Source organism: Euprymna scolopes, chromosome 21, assembly GCF_053919585.1.
Source record: "Euprymna scolopes isolate OS-2025 chromosome 21, ASM5391958v1, whole genome shotgun sequence".
Classification (NCBI taxonomy): Eukaryota; Metazoa; Mollusca; class Cephalopoda; order Sepiida; family Sepiolidae; genus Euprymna; species Euprymna scolopes.
Genome location: NC_136502.1, coordinates 25714724 through 25735186, shown reverse-complemented (window position 1 = coordinate 25735186; position 20463 = coordinate 25714724). Strand labels below are relative to the sequence as shown.

General features: G+C 29.8%; 2 protein-coding genes across 2 annotated transcripts in view; both read right to left on the bottom strand.

Moving 5' to 3' along the window:
- LOC145242749 (protocadherin Fat 4-like) overlaps window positions 1-20463 on the bottom strand; it is a 212420-nt gene that overhangs the window by 13465 nt on the left and 178492 nt on the right. The gene's annotated exons all lie outside the window — the stretch shown is intronic.
- Window positions 182-20007, bottom strand: LOC145242904 (protocadherin beta-2-like). Its single transcript, XM_080106016.1, has 4 exons — window positions 19842-20007; window positions 15581-18028; window positions 2022-2184; window positions 182-593 (listed from the first exon to the last, which is right to left on the bottom strand). Exons 2-4 carry the CDS (start codon window positions 18011-18013, stop codon window positions 328-330), a joined length of 2862 nt encoding a protein of 953 aa, XP_079962142.1. The 5' UTR covers window positions 18014-18028; window positions 19842-20007; the 3' UTR covers window positions 182-327.

The following is a 20463-nucleotide window of genomic DNA, read 5'->3' as shown; positions in this document are numbered from 1 at the left end:
TAATAGAAATGTCAAAAAAGTGATATGTTTCCTTTTTAAATGCATTTAAAAGAATAATTTTCAGTATTTTAGTTATTCTATTTATAGTCTATTTTTGTTTAAACGAATTGTAGCTTGATATTATTTTAATGTCTAATCTTAACTATAAATGAAATTGTGTTACAGTATCATAATCATAATATTCATTTTCTTTTTTTTTTTTTTTTGATAAAACTAATAATTCTTATTTGTTTAATATTCATTAAATCAATAGAATTAAATTTTGAATAAAATTCATGCCTACTTATTAAATTCATAGTTTAAAATTAGCTTAAAAGTAATTAAAATCTATTTTGGTACTGGAGGTAAAGGTCTTGGATTTCTATAAATATTTCCTGTTGATGGGAGACTTGTATCAGAAGAGTTACTATCTTCTGCCACAGAGTCTTTGTTGTCATCATGTTGTGAAAGTGCTGGTGTATAAAATCCTCTAGCCACAATGGTTGTATCACTTGGATAGTTGACAGTTTGCCCCAATGGTCTCATCTCTGTCTCTTGTGATGACTGTCCTCTCTGTTTTGTTGGAGAATTGCAGTACTGGGAAGTGTAAACTTCTGAAATTAATTATGAAATGAAAATTAATTTAGATAGCAGAAAATTACAGATGTATATTTTTCTTCAAATATAATAATATAAAAGCAAGGTAATTTTTGCATTGATCTAAGAGAATTTTTAAAAAGATCTGACTCACTGAATGCAACTGTAGAGATTAAATATATTAATTAAAAATTTGATACACATTTTTTTAACATATATGTTGCTGTGTGTTGCTACATTCTGATAATATTGTTAGTTTTCGTCTCTGTTGTGTTAACTCCAAATCCATTATCTGAAACTGAAATTTATTGTTATTTTAGAATACATTTTTGATTGTCTATATATATCTTCTTGATAATCTATACTTTTCTTAATATTTCCTGTGGCTGGAATTAATCCTTGTATATATCCTTTCATGAGTTATGAGTAATTTTTCTGTAGTTTTGGCTTATTAAATTAATATTTTGATTTGAGATTCCTGCAGCAAATTGAAAACAAAACAATGGCTTCAGTTTGTTATAGTAAATCTACTTGATATATTGTTCATTAAATCTTTCTCTCAAATACATCTTCATTTCATGTTGTACACATAGTGATTTAATTTTTTGTTGTAATTGATATGCATGTTAATTATATATTATTTGATCATATACTTGTTGTGGCATATTTATTGCCTTTGTTGTTTGTTAAGAATGTGATAGAACAAATAATTTAATTGATATGTTTTCCAGACAATATATTTCTTTCTTTAAAATAAAATTTCTAAGATAAAAATAAATGAAGTTTTTTTTTTTTATTATTTAATTGTTTTGTTTCCTGATAAATTATCATGTTTTTCTTTACTTTATTGATGAGATGTTTTAAATGAGCTTAACTATTATTAGATGACATTATGATGTTATTAAAATACTTTTTTTCAAAGATTATTCTTATCAAACAAAATGTATACATTTTTACGTATATGTAAGAAAGTTTACAGATTAAACCTAAAAAAGTCTCCTAATCCTGAAAAAAAACTGAGGGATTTTTCTTTGAAGATTCAAAAATATTTCTTTTTTTTTCTTTTTTTAAATGATAGAGAGGTTGGTGATGGGTTGTATGACCAATGATCATCATAAATCAGCACTTAACTAACCATGAAACATGCATGCCAAAAACTGGTTTAAACCAAAAGATTTTTTCCAAAAGTTTTACAAAGTATTATGAGAGCATTTGTGGTAGATTTTTATAGCTTTATAACAAATGCAATGCAAGAATGTTGTTAAAAAGTATCAACCATCAATTTTGTTTTCTGCATACTAATTAGCTGCATGTACATTTAGACAAACTGAATATAATCACAGAATACTTTGTGGATGTTTTTAGGAACTTGCCACAAACCATGAACAAATAATAACAAAAGCATAATGAAAAGGAGACAAAGAGAAAGACAAATATATTCTTACCAGGTATTTCTACATCACGTATTGAGCATGCTCCCCTCCTGCTGTTCTTTCTTTTAATATGAGGCAATTTTGGTGAAGGATGGTTGAGATATTCAGAAGAAGCAGCAAGAGGAGATTTAGTTTTTTGACTATTTGAAAGATTTGCTGCCTCTTCGATGTATGCCTGTTGAGCCAGAGAAAAAAATTATGTGATTAAAATATTTTTTGCATATATTAATGTGAATTAAGTTTAAAGATGAATTAATATTGTTTCTTTGTATAAACCTAATGTGCAATATCTGATTATCATTAGAAAAGTATGAATAGATAAAAACAAAATAATCCAAACTGTCAACTCTTTCATAATCCATTTAAACTTCCTTTGCATGATTTATCATGCTGAGTAAACATTTTCATTATTTGTATAATGGAATAATAGGTTATATATATATATATATATATATATATATATATATACTAGCTGTACCCTGCCACGCATTGCTGTGGCTCAATTTCGTGTAATGGAAAATTCTAATAAAAAGAGAAAATGCATGTTTCTTATATTCTTAGTACAGCAATTCACTCCAAAAAGTAAAAAAAAAAAAGGTGAAAATGAAAAAAAATGGTACTCTTGTAGAATTGGATCTGGATCCTCGGGAGTTACCGTCAATCATGGCTTGGGCTCGACCAACATTCAGTGGATTAAGCCAAAAGTTGCTAAAACGTTGTAACGCTAAATAGAGTTTTTTTTTTATTGTATTCAAAAATGTGAGTTTTTAATTAATATTTGGGTGAGGGGTGGACGGGGGGGGGGGTTACTATACACAAATTCGAAAAAGTTGTCCAAAACGAATAAATGAAAGCAAAGGTAAGGTAAATTACGTTTCTACCTAACTGGATAATTTTTTAGTGTTTTTATTTAATGTAAAATGTTTAATCGGCTCAAAAAACTCAGTGTTTATCGATGTATTTGAAAAATGACTGATGGTCGCGGACTCTGTTGAATACGTTAAGTTTGGGAAAATCAGTTAAAAACTATACAAAACAGTGTCAGACACCTACTGATTATATGTTATCATGACATAGGCTGACATATTCGGTGGGTTTCTGACAGTATTTTGTATAGCTTTTTAGTCTTAAATAATTTTCCCAAACTTAACATTATCAACAGTGTCCGCCACCATTTGTATTTTTCAAATACACTGATAAACACTGTTTTTCGAGCTGACTAAACGTTACAGTAAATAAAACGGGTTTGTATTACTAAACACAGAAACAAAAAAGTTGTTGAAAAATAAATATAACAAATAAATGTTATCAAAGGCAAGATAAGTTACTTTTCTACCTAACTGGATAAGATTTTAGTGTTTTTATTTAGTGTAAAATGTTTAATCGGTTTGAAAACATGTAGTGTTTATTTGTATATTTGAAAAATACAAATGGCAGCAGACTGTGTTGAACACGTTAGGTTTGGGAAAATGAGTTAAAACTAAAAAACTATACAAAATACTGTCAGGAACTCACTCAATATATATTACCGTGACATAGGCAGACATGTATTCGGTGGTTTTTAACAATATTTTGTGTAGTTTTTAGTTTTAACTCATTTTCCCAAACTTAACGTGTTTAACACAGTTTACCGCCATTTGTAATTTTCAAATATAGCAATAAACGCTGTGTTTTTCAAACCGAATAAACACTTTACATTAAAAAAAACTAAAAAATTATCTATTTTGGTAATAAAGTAACATATCTTGCCTTTGATAATATTTGTTATACATTTATTTTTTGACAATTTTTTCGAATCTATATATACAGTAGTACAAACCCAATAAAAACACTAAAAATTATCCAATTAGGTAGAAAACTAACTTATCTTGCTTTGAAAATATTTACTTGCTATATATTTGTTTTTGTTGACAACTTTTTCAAGTCTTTGTGCAAGTACAAACCCAAAGGAGGTATTTTCTGTCTAATTTTATCTTTGGTACCGCGCTTAAATTTAAATTTCACAATATCTTTTTTGGGAGAGGGTATTTTTTTTACATTAGGTCCACCTCCACAATTTTCAACTATGCGTAATAAGAAAATCTCATTTAAAATTTGCAAAGGCAAGTAGTTTTTGAGATATAAAGACCTGTACTATGCACTATAATTCACTGGCGGCCATGAATAAACACTCCCAACCTCCCCATATTAAGAACGACTTTCGGAATAAACAACACCCATGCCTAACCATGTGTTTTAACTAGGCACCGCCAAAAATGGCCGAAAAATGAAGTTGTTGTTTTTTAAAACGAAATTACATTTATTAAAAACCATGATTTCTGAGTAACTTTTTTTTTTTCCAGAAAGATAAAACCCTGAATTTTATCATATAGAAAGCTGAATAATGTAAAACTTTTTCTACTATTTTTAATTAAATTTTAAATGTTAAAATTTCCCCGAAAGTTAACAATTGACATTTTTTGTCTTGCACAAAAAGCATATATAAATATTTAAAAAAAAAGGTTTTTGAAAGAATTAAGTTGTTTATTTTTAGTCTAACTAAGATTTAGGGTGATTTTCTATGAATATATGCAAAAATATTATAATATAAGTAGCTGGATTTCAAATAATTCCACTTATTCATATAGGCAACCAGTTACTTCGCGTCCATCTAGAGTCCAGATCGACAATATTTACGTTTGTGTTTAATAAAAAGAAAACTATGGAAGACCAAACAGGCCAAAAAAAACTTATTTTTCAGTGACGAAAATTTCAATGTATTATTAACGCTGAGGCTGGCCAGTACCAGATGGGTGACCATTTGTATGAGTTTGGTTTTTAATGTGTATGTGTGGGGGTTAGGCTCCCAAAAATGGGGGGGGGGCGGGGGGGGTAAAGCAGAATAAAAATTAAAATTGACCCAGTCTAGAAAGATTTCTCCTTCATTGAACGAGGAAGAACTGTAGGGTTTTTTTACTACATAAGCAACCCCGAGGCTGGCCAGTACCAGATGGGTGACCATTTTGATGAGTTTGGTTTTTAATGTGTATGTGTGTGGGGGGTCAGGCTCCCCCAAATGGGGGAGTGGAATTCAAAGCAGAATAAAAATTAAACTAAACTACATAAGCAACCCTGAGGCTAGCCAGTACCAGATGGGTGATCATTTTGATGAGTTTGCTTTTTAATGTGTACGCGTGTGGGAGGCTCAGGCTCCCCAAAATGGGGGGGGGGGGGTTTAAAACAGAATAAAAACTAAACTACATAAGCAACCCTGAGGCTGGCCAGTACCAGTACCAGATGGGTGACCATTTTGATGAGTTGGTTTTTAATGTGTATGTGTGGGGGTTAGGCTCCCAAAAATGGGGGGGGGGGGGTAAAGCAGAATAAAAATTAAAATTGAAATGAAATGCAATGAAAAGAGAAACGTCTCGTTTCTATGTGAGTGTTGACCAACATAAATTGTACTGATTCACGCTTGCACCGGTTTTGGCAGTCATGAAGATTCAACAAAATTATTTCAGCGCGTATGGTCCACCGTAGTCGAAAGGTGGCAAACGTTATCAAATGGGATCGAAAAACTGATGATATTTTTTAACACAAAGGGCACAATATTTATCGATTTTTTTTTTTTTGTATCGATTCTTCAAAGAATTCCCTGTTTAATAATGGTCATGCATTATTCGGCTCACTAAAAAAAAAATTATTAATTCATTTATCAAAGATTTTAAAATGGCTTTTTTCGTATAAATATTTAAAAAAAATTTTTTTTTTTTTTTGATTAGCTTAAATTAATTATTTTACTTAACATATTCACCGAATTTCACACTCCAAAAGTCAAAAGCGGAATAATTAAACACAATCAAAGTTCTGATATTCAGACGTCAAAATAAGGTATGTAAACAAGTGTTTTTTTTTTGTTTTTTTTTTTAATCTATAATCCTGTCCCTTACAACAGCGGAATATGTTTTGTTTAGTTTCAGATGATAATTTTAAGCATATTTGTTCCCACTTCAAAACCAGGGGGGGGTGTAAGCAAAAAAAATATATATATAAATATCGTTTATGAAAAATAAGTACACTGTTATAAAGTCCATTCTTCTCTTAATAATCGCTGAAAATTTCGTATTGATTGGATAATTACCTGATTTTTGGTAGATTTTTAAAAAGACGGTCCGTCGAAAAGTACTTATCTGCCCCCCCCCCCCAGTTTTGGCAGTGCCTAGTTTTAACCATTTACCTGTCTTTCGTCTGTTAAAAACGGCTTTTGGAATAAATACCACCATTCTCCCCATGTTAAGAACGGCTTTCGGAATAAACACCCCCAACCTACCCATGTTAAAAATTGTGGAGGTGGACCTAATGTGAAAATTTACCTTTTGATTTTTTAATAAATTGTTAGTTGAAAGCACAGAATAGTGACAAAACACCATCCCCTCCCCTTGGTAAGGATGACTGAAAAAGTAACGGTTTTCTTGGTAGAAACTTTTCTGTATTTCACCTAACAATTTCTGGTGCTAATGCACTTACTGATCCGTGCTATTTTTTAAATCGTATTTCCAAGTTTAATTAAAGTTTTATGATATGTTTTTTTATTCAATTATAAGGTTAAAGTACAGAATAGGTACAAAACACTCTCCCCTGCCCATGTTAAGAATGGCTTTTTAAATAATAACATTATTTCAGCACGGATCACTCTCTGCATGAGTACCTAATATTTTTTTTTTCTCAGCCATTCTTACCATAGAGAGGGGATGGTGTTTTGTAACTATTCTGTGCTTTCAACTAACAATTTATTATTAAAAAAAATATATTGTGAAATTATAAAAAAATAAAAAGATATTGCGAAAGTTGAATTTAACTTGAAAAAAAAAAAAAAAAACAATGTGAACGGCGCGTTCAACATTGTAGCCGGAGCTTATTTTGCAATAAGGTCACGTTAGTCGATTAATGGGTGCTTACTGATCCACGCTATTTTTTTAAATCGTATTTCCAAGTTTAATTAAAGTTTTATGTTTTTTGGTATTTTTTTAGATTAGGTCCACCTCCACAATTTTCTTTTAAATGACGACTTTTATAGGTTTCCGACTATGCTGAATACAGAAATCACATTGAAATTTTGCAGAAATAAGTAGTTATCGAGATATAAATAGTTGTTTTATGCAATGTATTCTTTGACGGCCATCTTTGTTACGCGCGTAGATTTGTTTATGACGTGCGGCACGCGCGTAAAAAAGATGGCCGCCAGAGATTACAATGCATTATATAACTTTTTATATCTCGATAACTACTTATTTCTGCAAAATTTCAATGCGATTTCCGTATTCAGCATAGTCGAAAACCTCTAAAAGTTGTCATTTAAGAGAAAATTGTGGAGGTGGACCTAATCTAAAAATTTACCGTTTTTTTATTCAATTGTAAGGTTAAAGTACAGAATAGGTACAAAACACCTTCTTCTCCCCATGTTAAGAATGGCTTTTTAAATAATAACGTTATTATCTCAGCATGGATCAATAAGTGTGTGAGTACCCAATTTCTTTAATAAAGAAAAAGTATTCATATTTTCTTATATAAAAACAACTTCTGTAAAAAAAAAAGAAAAAAAAGAAAAAACGTGTACTTTCAATTTTTGTTAAAAAAGGTTCTCTTTAAAAAAAAAAAAACCTACGGTAAAAAAAAACCCAAAAAACAAATCATTAATCGGTACTCATGCAGAGAGTGATCCGTGCTGAAATAATAACGTTATTATTTAAAAAGCCATTCTTAACATGGCGAGGGGAGGGGGTTTTGTACCTATTCTGTACTTTAACCTTACAATTGAATAAAAAAACATATCATAAAACTTTAATTAAACATGGAAATACGATTTAAAAAATAGCATGGATTACTCTCTGCATTAGCACCGAAAGTACAGAATAGTTAGAAAACATCCTCCCTCCCCGTGTTAAGAATGGCTTTCTAAATAATAATGTTAATGCTTCAGTACTGTTCCTTGTCTGCTTAAGTTTAACTTTTGTTTATTAAATTGTTAGGTGAAAGTACAGAATAGTTACAAAATACCCCTATTCCCATGTTAAGAATGGTTTTCTAAATAATAACGTCATTATTTCAGCAGGGTAGCTTCTCTGCATAAGTACCATGTTTTATTTATTAAATTGTTAGGTGAAAGGACAGAATAGTTACGAAATACTGTCCCATGTTAAGAATGTCTTTCTAAATAACATTATTTCAGCACGGTATTTTCTATGCATAAGTACTATCTATTTTTGTTTATTAAATTGTTAGTTGAAAGTATAGAATAGATGCAAAACTTCCTCCCCATGTTAAAAATAGCTTTCTAAATAACGGTATTATTTCAGCACGGTAACTTCTCTGCATAAGTACCATCTTTTGTATATTAAATTATTAGGTGAAAGTATAAAATAGTTACAGAACACCCTCCCCTTCCCATGTTAAGAATGGCTTTCTTAACATTATTTCAGCACGGTACCTTCTCTGCATAAGTACCATATTTTGTTTATTAAATTGTTAGGTGAAAGTATATAATAGTTACGAAACACCCTCCCCATGTTAAGAATGGCTTTCTAAATAATGTTATTATTTTAGAACGGTACTTTCTCTGCATAAGTACCATGTTTTGTCTATTAAATTGTTAGGTGAAAGTACAGTACTCATGCAGAGAGTGATCCGTGCTGAAATAATAATGTTATTATTTAAAAAGCCATTCTTAACATGGGGAGGGGAAGGTGTTTTGTACCTAATCTGTATTTTAACTTTACAATTGAATAAAAAAACATATCGTAAAACTTTAATTAAACGTGGAAATATGATTTAAAAAATAGCGCGGATAACTCTCTGCATTAGCACCAAATATTATTTAAGCACATTACCAATCCATAAATTTTCTTTGAAAAAAACCTGTACCTAACAATTTATAGTGTTAATAATAAAAAAATTCATATTTTCTTATATCGAAAAAAAAAAATGATGTTATATATATATATATATATTATATGTATATATATTATATATATATATATATATATATATATATATATATATATATATATAATAGTAAGAACAAAGCTGTAAAATAGAAGTTTACAATTAGTTTTTATTATTCAGTAGAATACTCCAAAACTGCTTTTTTAGGTAATCCTTAATCTGCAGAGTTTCAAAAAATGGTAATTTGTCTCATCAGAGGAAAAACTGTTGGCAAAATAATCAGATAGGAATGCTAGATATTAGCATTTCTATGCATTTGCTGGTTACTGCATAAAATGAAAGTAAAGATTTTATGAGTTTTAGTCATAAAATATAAAAAATATAAGAATATAAATAGGGAAAACAATTCATGCAAAGAGTTCTTTTGGACACACCAATTCTAGAGTATTTTGCCGAATAATAAAAACTAATTGTAAGCATCTATTTTACAGCTTTATTCTTACTATTATTTATCGTAAGCTCTACTATCATTAGTGAATGTATTGAGCTTTTTCATTTGGTTGGGATTACTGTATAAATAGCAATATTTATAATTGTTTTTGAGTTTGCTTTTGCCTTGATTAATAAAATCCTCAAAGCTTTCTGCCTATATATATATATACTAGCTGTACCCTGTCATGCGTTGCTGTGACTCAGTTTGGCGAAATAGAAAAAATACCAAAGTGAGAAAATGCATTTTTCTTATATGCCTTATTTCCCAGTATGTGTGGATACACAAATTTTTGTTGTTCTATTTTCTGAGCAGATATAGAGATTTTCTGGTTTGCTGACTCTTGAACATGCAACATAAGTTGTTCATGTGAGAAAAAGTAGGTGTGTAGATGTAAGCCACACAATTGTAAAGATTGTCCCTGGGCTTTGTTAATGGTGATTGTAAATAACAATAAAATTGAGAATTGCTATCTCCTAATGGTGTATCTGCTGGAATCATAGGAATGCGGGGAATGAAAACATCTTCACCTTTGAAAGTCCTGTCAAGAGTGTTGCTTCTATGATGTTGTTCATTAATTTGTTTACTGTAAGCCATGTGCCATTGAAAAGCTTGGGTTGGTTTATATTTCACAACATGATAATTCATATGCCAATTTTCAATTGTGACATCTCTGGCAAATTTAGTGAATTCAAAAATTCTCTTGCATAATTAACCACTTCATTTACTTCTACAACAGTGTTTATGGACTTGTATGTGACTACTTCACTTGGAATTTTAAGTTGAATAATATTGTTAAGTTCATGGATGTCTTTGTTTTGAGCTGCAAGAATAGCTCGTTCACTCAGTCAACTGGAATTCTTATAATTAATTTGAATATCTGGAGAAATCTTTTTTACCAACTCTTCTTTTGATATAACTAAATTACAGAAGTTATAAGGCAACGAAATTCACCCTTAACACGGATCAGCCGGCACTTTTTTGTTTCCAATTTCCCACAATTGACGCAAAAATTTCACTGTAGATCGATTGTTCTGCAAATGGACACACATATTTTGAGTTAAGATTAATATCTTCACATGGCACCAAAAAGTAGAGTATTTGAGGCAAGCATTTATTTCATCTTCTGGTGTTGATTGAGGAATTAGAGGAAACATTTGTCTGAAATCTCCTGCAAGCAATATTACTGCATTCCCAAATGGTCTGACATTGCCATGCAAATCTTGCAAGGATCGATCAAGAGCCTCAAGTGATTTTTTTGTGTGCCATTGTGTATTCATCCTAAACAATGTTTGCATTTCTGCAATAGTTTTCCCATCATGGATACGTTGGAGATACTAAACATGGGAGTTTTGAAAAATTAAATGTTTAATAGTAATTTCAAAGTAGAATGAGTAGTTCTTTTACATGGTATTAAGGTTGCACTTATTCCACATGAAGCAAGAGCTAAGGCTTTGCCATTTTGTGATCATATGGCTGCCAAAATCAATTTTATTGGAAAGGTTTTACCAGTTCCTCCTGGTGCTGTTATAATTAGCAGTAATCTGCACCTCTATAAAGGCACCATTCGCCCATGTATGGAGTACTGTTGTCACATTTGGGCTGGTGCATCTGCTACTAGTCTCTCCCTCCTGGATAGGGTTCCAAAGAGAGTCGCCAACCTGATAGGTCCTGAACTGTCATTAAAGCTTCAGCGTCTGTCCCATTAACGAAATGATGCATCCCTTTGCCTGTTTTACAAGTATTTTAATGGTGAGTGCTCTATAAGCACTTGTATCCCCTCGACGTAAATACCTCCAACAAACCCAGCAATAAGCTAAATCCCACCCCTACACAGTAGAAATCCCTAGGTGTAAGAGAGCCTTCTACTCCAGTAGTTTCGCCGTTTGTTGCCTTCCTAGAACAAATTATGCCTACACTGGCTACAATGTTGTATGCAGCGCTTTTCAGGGAGTGTTTCTTAAACAAAAGAAAGCATGTGTGCACGGTCCCATTTTACTTACATTTTTTATATGAAAAAACAGAAATAAGTATTTTGGTCTGTGCAAAGTGTTTTTTCTTTATTTGGCGTGAACTTTTTGGATTATTTTGATATCATGTTTTTTTTGGCTGGAGAGTATTATAACTATACTCTCCAGCCAAAAAAAACATGATATCAAAATAATCCAAAAAGTTCACGCCAAATAAAGAAAAAACACTTTGCACAGACCAAAATACTTATTTCTGTTTTTTCTGTAATTATTACCAGGAAAATAGGTGCAAGTATGTTCTTGGTGTCAGTTATTACCAGGAAAATAGGTGCGAGTATGTTCTTGGTGTCAGTTTTGTTTTAAATTGATTTAATCTATGCAAATCTGTCCAAATAATTTTACTTCACTGCTTTATGCATAATTAATCTGCAAGGTGCATGCAGTTGTACTAATCCTGAGAAGCAAAGTTTGTTTATGTGTAATAATGAGGATGCGTTATCGTTGTTGTCATCGTTGTCATCATCATTGGCAGCGGCAGCATTGTCTGCTTTGTAATCAAAATAAGAAAAGTTTCAATTTTAGTAAGCACGGTAACGAATTAGTAAATATGCATAAAGAAACCATATGAATTTTATTAAGTAAGCACGGATAAAAGTAAATTAATAAATAAATAAAATATCCGATGTGATAGCTTAGAAGCCCTTTTTTGTTTGTATCGTACGCATTTACTGGGCAAGTGCCGTAACGAAATCCCAATAAGCTAAGTTTGTTTATGTATTTGACAAACTCTTCCTCACAGTCGTAGTGGTGTACAAATGTGTAAGCAAACCTACATAAAGTAAGGCAACAAACCCTAAGAAAGTGTCTACAGCTAGATACTATACCTAATTGTGTTTTGCAATTTATGTGTGAAACTGACGCCATTTAACATTTATACAGAGCGTTCATTTATAAAGGGGGAGAATTGTTAATCCAGAATATGGGAATAGTAGGAGTTCAGCCAATAGAAGTAAGTGGAATTATGCTGGGGAGAATTCATTTAATAGCTAGTGTGTAAAGGAAAGACTATGTTATGTATATGTATGTAAGAACCAGTTAATGGCTGTTCAAGCTCAGCAGGGTTAGAAAATGTATAAATGGCCCTGGTGTCGACTAGTAGCAGTGATAGCAGTGAGTAATGAGAGAAAAATAGGAACTTCTTTCTCTGGAGATGTGATGATTGTGATTCTCAGCGGATATAATGTAACATTTTATTAGTACTTTATTAATGTGGCAGAAATGGTGGTCATACGCTACCAAAGCTAGTGGCTATCAGGATAGATATATTGAACTTGTATGTGGCATGTATTATTGAAAATCTATGCTACTTTGGTCCAGAGGGGAATTTCTGCAATCAAAATATTAAATACTAGATAATGTTCTGTAATTACATTGACCTTCATAAATTGGTATAAATAAAAAGTGAAATCGCTAAACTCTGGAATTCCATTCCAGGTCCCTGCTTCCCCAACAGTACTGACGTGCAGAAGTTCAAGTGTAACGTGAACCAACATCTTGCTGCCCAAATCCCTACATAGTACCCCATTAGTTGTTGCCCCTGATAGTAGCCCCCTACACCAAAGTGGCAATTTGCCTTGTTTGGGGTGAAAATGTAATTAAAAAAAAATATATCTATAATTGAAAAATAAATATATTTTTCCACAGAAATATATATATATATATATATATATATATATAAATTCGTATTCATGTCTGTTTGTTCACAATTTAATTAATATATACAAAACGTGTCTTATTTTAATCTTTCATTTATTTCTATATATAGTATTATACTTGCAAAAATATACAATTAAGAGATCACCTTATTTGCATATGACATTAAGAAAAATTGATTTTACTAAATAGCGGTATTTTAGTTAATGTTTTTAGTGAAAGAATTATTTTAAGTATTCTATTTAAAATTGTTATTTAATAAATTTTAAACAACAATTATATTGATAATATATTTAATTTAATTTATTTTGGAATTAATATTTCCAACAGAGCGACCTTTTTTTTAACTTTTATTTTAGAGTTATTTGCCCCTAGATGCTATCCATAAAAAAAAACAGACGTTCACCAAATATCATTTGGTAACTTCATTAAGTTTCTAGCTGGAAAAATAATTTTGTGTAGATAGAAAAATGTTTGGTTTTTATTGTTTTTCTTTAAATATTCAAAAAAAAAAAAAAAACACTTACGAAAAAAAACTGAAAAAATTTAATTTGTTTGTTTTGTTTTATTCCTTAATCGGAGTGTCGTTTAATACCTAATAAAATGATGATCTACTGCCCCCACCCCTCTAAATTCCACAATTTACATTTTTTTTTCTTTTTTCATGCTAATTTCATCGATTACAAACTTAATTTTCTAATTAAAAAGGTAACTTTATACGATGTGACCCAGAGGCGTTTAACCCCTTCAAAAAAATGGAAATCTACTTTTTTCAGCCTAATACATTTAAACAGTCTTTATAAATATTATGTGAGAAGAATTTTTGAAAAACAAATAAATAAATAAAATAACATGTTAGAGTGGAGGATCACTTTTCTATATAAATTTAACGTAAAATGAGCACCCACTTTTTGACCATCAAGCGTTCAATGAGACATGTCACCTCTAGCATTTTTTCAAGTTTGGCGATTGAGGGGGAGGACAAAATTTGATAAATACAATTTGTTTTTTTCTGGTGGGGGGGGCGGTAATTACATTGGAAACATAAAATAATGATGAATTTAATTATTTTTTATGAGACCATTCTCTACTTTCACCTAACAATTTAATAAACAAAACAAACCCCAAAATATGACAAATTCAATTTTTTTTTTGGGGGGGGGGATTACATTAGAAACATAAAACGACAAATAAAAAGCAAATCGAAAAGCCTCCCTCCCCTAAAAAAAGCAAATCAATAATTTCCTTTATTTACAAAAAAAAAAGCCAGTAAAAAAAGTGTCCTTACAAAAAATAAAGGTAAATATGTAGTTTATCAGCGTAAATTATTTGACAGACAAAAAAATTATAAAATTATTTATTTTCATATAAAACATAAGACCCAAAGGCTGAAATAAAACAAAAAAATTTCATTTTCATGTTTTTTTATCATTTTTTATTAGACTTAATGTGCACGCCTTATACGTTCAAAATTTGGCCTTTTTTAGGTTTAAAAGATTGGCTTTTTTAAGGCCAAATTTGGCCTTTTTATGCTCTTTCATTACAAAAAAAATATGGCGACCAAAAACATAGTTCATGAAAGAGCTTAAAAAGGCCAATCTGCCAAACCTTAGAAAGGCCAAATTTTAAAAGCAATATAGCGGCCTCAAATAATAAATACAAATGATAAAAAAATAATAAAAATGAAATTTTTTTCTGGTTTTATTTCAGCCTTTGTGTCTAACAATGTGTTTTTTATAAAAATAGTTTTTATTTTTTTTATCTGGCAATTTATACCACTAAACTACACATTTACCGAAGTAAAAAATAAACGCACGCATTAATGTTTATAAACGTTATTTTTTTAGGTTCACAAAATCTGCCGAAATATCTGGTAGAGAGGGTATCAGATACTTCTTTTTAGAGGCGATTCCATTTACATATTTTTATCCGTTCTTTTATTTTTGAAATTGTTGTGGGGGTATCCACGTTACCCATGATAAAAATGATTAGTATAGCAGGCGTGTTTCAAACAGAACTTCATGCCAACCCAGACAATGCCGGGTACCCATGCTAGTATATATATATATATATATATATATCATTGCACATATTTAAAGCAACTATATATATATATATATATATATATATATATATATATATATATAGTTGCTTTAAATATGTGCAATGATTTGACTTGGCTAAGAGTTCCTTAAACTTACTCAACAGACTTGACAATATACCATATTTTGTGGTTTCAGAAAAAAATTTTAATTCCATGCTATGTAAATTTTGAATAGATTTAGAACAAAAAACAAATGTTGGATGTAATTGAAAATATACAGTAGTATACTAGAAGTGTAAAAATTACACCATATTATGAATTATATTATTAATAAATGTGATATAAATATCAATGGGCCAACTGAAAAAAAATTTCTTATATCAAATATAAATTTAATAATATTAAATTCATTGTAAAATAAAGAGTTATTTACCTGAGATTCAACATTTGTAGATGTTTGTGGAAGGGAAGCTGATCTTTGTTGCTGACTGGGAAGCTTTTCTGTAGGATGTGCATTAGTGTTAGTGAGGTTGATATGTGCATTTCTCATTTTATCTGATTGGTTTTTGTTTACATTGACAGCAGTTGGCCAAGATATTCCCTGCTTTGAAGGGCACATCAAATGTCTCTGATCACTCATATATCTGCCACTTGAACCAACAACACCCGCATTGGCTGGTGTCATTGCATGAGCATATGTGACATTTCTCTGATCATTACAGCGAATGATACACACTGAGATTGAAGCAGTAATGATGACTGCTACAGTCACTGCTACAACTGTAATAATAATGACTGATGTAAGATCAACTTTATCTTCAGTGATTGTATGAACAGCACTTAGCATTTCTGATGTTTTGTTGCTTACAGTCACAGTGAAAAACATACTAGTTGTTGCTGATAGAACTGGACTACCACTATCCTTGACAACAAACACTAGCTCATAGGAACCAGCATCTTGTTGCGCAAGCACCCGATTGAAAGTTAACAAACCAGTGTACTGGTTGATGGTGAACATCTGCTTGTCATTGCCTCTGATTATTTCATATTTTAGAAATGCATTCTCTTGACTATCTCCATCAGCTGCCTTTACACAAGTGATGTTCTTTGAATGATGCCGGTAATATACAACATCCATGTTATAAGGATTGACACTGGGAAATGTAAAATACGGAGCATTATCATTTTTATCAGTCACTTCAACAATGACGTTGACTGTATTATTGAGAGATGGGATTCCATTATCTTTCACAAATACTTGAAACTTGTAAATGTTTTGAAACTCATGATCCAGTGACATAATGGCTGAAATCATACCATCATCTTTGATTTTGAAAGGTAAAAACTGTTTGTTATTTGTGAGCAGAGAATAGGTGAGTTTCCCTCCAACTCCCAAGTCTGGGTCTGTTGCATTGATGAAGCCAACAGAAAATCTCGACTTCTCATTCTCTTCAATCAAGAACTTAAATGTCTCCATAGAGAACTGTGGCCTTACATCATTCACATCGGTGACTTTGATGGAGAACTTACTCTTACTTTGCAGTGGAGGAGATCCTTTATCTTGACAGCTGATGATAATTTCATGCCTTGCCTCTCTTTCTCTATCCAATGCTTTTTTCACAATTACTTGGTATTTCTTAGTGTCGAGACTTTGTAGTTTAAATTTATCATAATGCAGATTGCAACTCACTTCTCCATTTTGTCCAACATCATGATCAGTCACTTTTACATATGCAATGGAACTTCCAATTTTGATTCCTTCAGAAACTGATGTTGAATCTTTTCCTGATGCTGACAAGAACTTTAGGTGAATTGTTGGAGGATTATTTTGTTGGTTAATAACATTAACAATAACCAAAGCAAGAGATTCCTGTGGTGGAATCCCACCATCTTTAGCTTCAACATATAAATGATGTGTTTGTATATTACTTGATGTAAATTTCTTTTCTAAGAAAATCTGTCCAGTTTGTTGATTTAATTTGAAATGACTTTTAGCAACATCAGATGTTTTTGTACTGAAATGATAAGTGACTCTTCCATTTTTACCAGAATCTAAATCTGTGGCAGATAAAGTTGCAATGGAAGAAGTTTCACTTGGTTTATTTTTGATAGAAACATTGTAGACATTTTGTGAAAAAACTGGAATATTATCATTGATGTCTGTTACTGAAATGTGAATAAGTAAAATACTTTGTTTTGATGGTGATCCTCCATCTTTGGCAATCAATTGAATTAGGTAAGAATCTTTTGCTTCCCTATCAAGTTCATCCTCCAAAACAATATTTAAATCTGATGTTCCATCAACTTTTTTAATGACAAACAATGCAAATGGTTCTTTGTTAACTTCCTTTAGTTTGTATGTTATTTTAGAGTTTATGACTCCAACATCTTTGTCGATGGCATTGGGAATAATTACTTTGGTTCCTTTCTTGTCATTTTCTTCAAACTCAACTGTTACTTGTTTATCAGGAAATTCTGGTTGATGATCATTTACATCCTCAATTATTACTTTAATTTCCAGTATTCTGCTTATTGTACCATCTCTCTGAACAGCAACATCTATCATTACAAAACATTCTTTATTAAATGTACATAAAGATTCAGCATCCAATGTTTGTGCTGTATAAAGTTTTCCTGTATTTTTAGAAATCCGAAATAATGGAGAACTGCTTGTTCCATCTTGTTCCATAAGACTGAATGCAATGAGATTTTGATCTTGTATGGCCACATCATCCATCACATTAGAATCGGCAGCAATGTCTCCAAGGTAAGTGCCAGGACTTTTGCCTTCTTCAACTTTGAAAGTCAAGTCAACACTCAAACAGTTGCATAAAAGCAATTGAAGAAAATACAGTTGTATCAACATATTTTTTTCTGGTTTCTGCAATATAAAAAAAAAAAAATTAAATACTCATTCTAAATAAATTTTACATAGTTCTTAGCATGAATTTGTTATGAACTGGAGTTTTCTATTGAATATTTTTTTATTTTGGGGTTTTTTAATTTTTTTTGTTTGCAATTTATTACATATAAAATTCAATAATTTCGTTAGAACAATATTTTACCAAAAGTATTTAAATTCATGAAAAGAGTATTACAATCTGAGGCCATTTGGGTCATGCATTAAACATATTAGAAATATCTTGTCTTAAAGCATCATTCTTAACAGTAGTTAGAACAAATTAAAGATGAATTAAATATACAACAAAATATAAGCAGGTAATATTTTTGATAAAATTAATAACAAAAATTGACCAACATCTTTGCTAAATAGGAAATATTTTGTCCCTAAATATATGTAATGTATTGAATAAATATATTCTTTAAATTTTGAAATTTCTAGTGTGTATACTTATATTCTTTAAGTTTACTCTTGGTTTAAAATGCAGAATATTGTCTGAAACAATAAAACAATAATTTTTTTTTTAAAGGAATAATAATAGTGTTAAAAATAACCTGGTTTAGTCAACACTGTTTAACTTGAAAATTGTAATATATATATATATATATATATATATATATATATATATATATATATATATATATATATATATATGAAATAAGGTTTTAAGAAATAAATAAAATTCTTTAAAATTAAATAAATTTACATTATTTTTTTTAGAAGAAAAAGATTAAAAGTAAAGAATTATCAATACAAAAACAGTTGTTAGGTACATATCAATAAAAGTTAGCTGATAATTAATTCACTTGATGATTTTGATAATTCATTTCTAAATTTATTTAAAAAAGTGAATTTAAAATTTACATAAAAGAAATATATTGAATAATTCCACAAAGCTATAGTAAAGAATTTTTATAATCAAATTTGAGAGAATTAAAAAAAAATGTTACTATATTAATGAAATAAAATTCTGACAATTGAAAAATAATTTCTTAGGCCATAAAACCATTCTCATTTTATTTTATACAGTAAGATATATATTACTAAAAATTATAGGCAAAACAGTCTCTTGTTTTTATTGAGAAAACTATCAAAAAAATAATTAGAAATTAATTCTAAAAAGAAGACTAATAATAGTCATAATTATTTTCAGTATTTTATCTTGATTTAATATATAATATCAATAAATAAATACTATCACCTTAGAAAAAACACGGCATCTTTGCATTTTATCTTAAAATTATTGGACATTTATATTAACATTTCCTCAGAATCAATTTTTATCGGATGAACTTACCAGTTCATGAAGAATTTTCATATGCACTTAGAAATATGAATAATAAAATTCTTAAATAAAAACAAATCTTTTTGATTCAGAATGAAGTAATATTATGTTGATATATTTAATCTCCACACAATAAAATACAACAAAAATACTGCCAACTACAATTGTAGCTGTTACTAGTCTATTCAATACATTGCATTTATAAATAAGTATGATTTTAGTAATGTAAATACTTGCTGAAATTAACTGCACAAATAATTTTTAAAACATAATGCACAATCACAACCAAACACTTATTCAATAATAAAAAAATATGCAAATAGTTGTAAGTAAGGAATTCCTCCAGATTTGAATTTTCACAAATTTGAAAAACAAAATTGTCCTAAATAATGTAAAGAGAAATGTAAATAAATGACAATTTATCACCAAAAAGTGTTGAAATAAAGCAACTTTTCTTTATATCTGATACAAGAAACAATAAAAATAACAAACAAAAAATCATCTTACCTTTTTGAAATTATTAGTAATTATTTTGAGATGAGATGAATAAAGTACATTCTTTTTCAAAAATTCTGAAGCTGTAATTTTGTATGAATGTTATGCAAAACAAAAGTCTGTGATTATTTGCACTGATGTAAGAAAAAGTACAGCAGTCCTCGTGAATTTGTTGTGTGAGCAATGGCTGCCACAATTCATAATGGCTATTGTCATTGAAAAATTTACATCTTTAAATTTGATTTTGATTTTTTTTTTATTTAAGTTATTTTTTATAGTGAAATATTTAGAAATAAATATTAAGAAAGAAAAGGAATCAATAAATTTTATTAAAAAAAAAAATCTATACTCCCAGAATGCAATTTGTTATTTCATCTCTTTGTTCTTTTCTTTCTTAAATTTAGACAATGTCACGATGGCTGTGTTTGTTAAATTCCTATCAAAGTGTGTCTTATGTAAGTATATAAAAATATTTTCAGTGTTACATTCATGTTGTATAATCTTATAACATTACAATTATGATTTTGTATTAGTTTATATGAATATCCGTCTATATATACTGCATAATTAAAAAACAATCTTTGTTTATTGAAATATTACTGCTATATTTGTCTAATATATATTTTAATTATAT

Coding starts and splice junctions, on each gene's coding strand:
- LOC145242904 (XM_080106016.1), bottom strand. CDS start 18,013: ATGTTGATACAACTGTATTTTCTTCAATTGCTTTTATGCAACTGTTTG. Junction 2,185..15,580: donor CTACAAATGTTGAATCTCAG/GTAAATAACTCT, acceptor CTGGCTCAACAG/GCATACATCGAAGAGGCAGC. Junction 594..2,021: donor ACGTGATGTAGAAATACCTG/GTAAGAATATAT, acceptor AATTAATTTCAG/AAGTTTACACTTCCCAGTAC.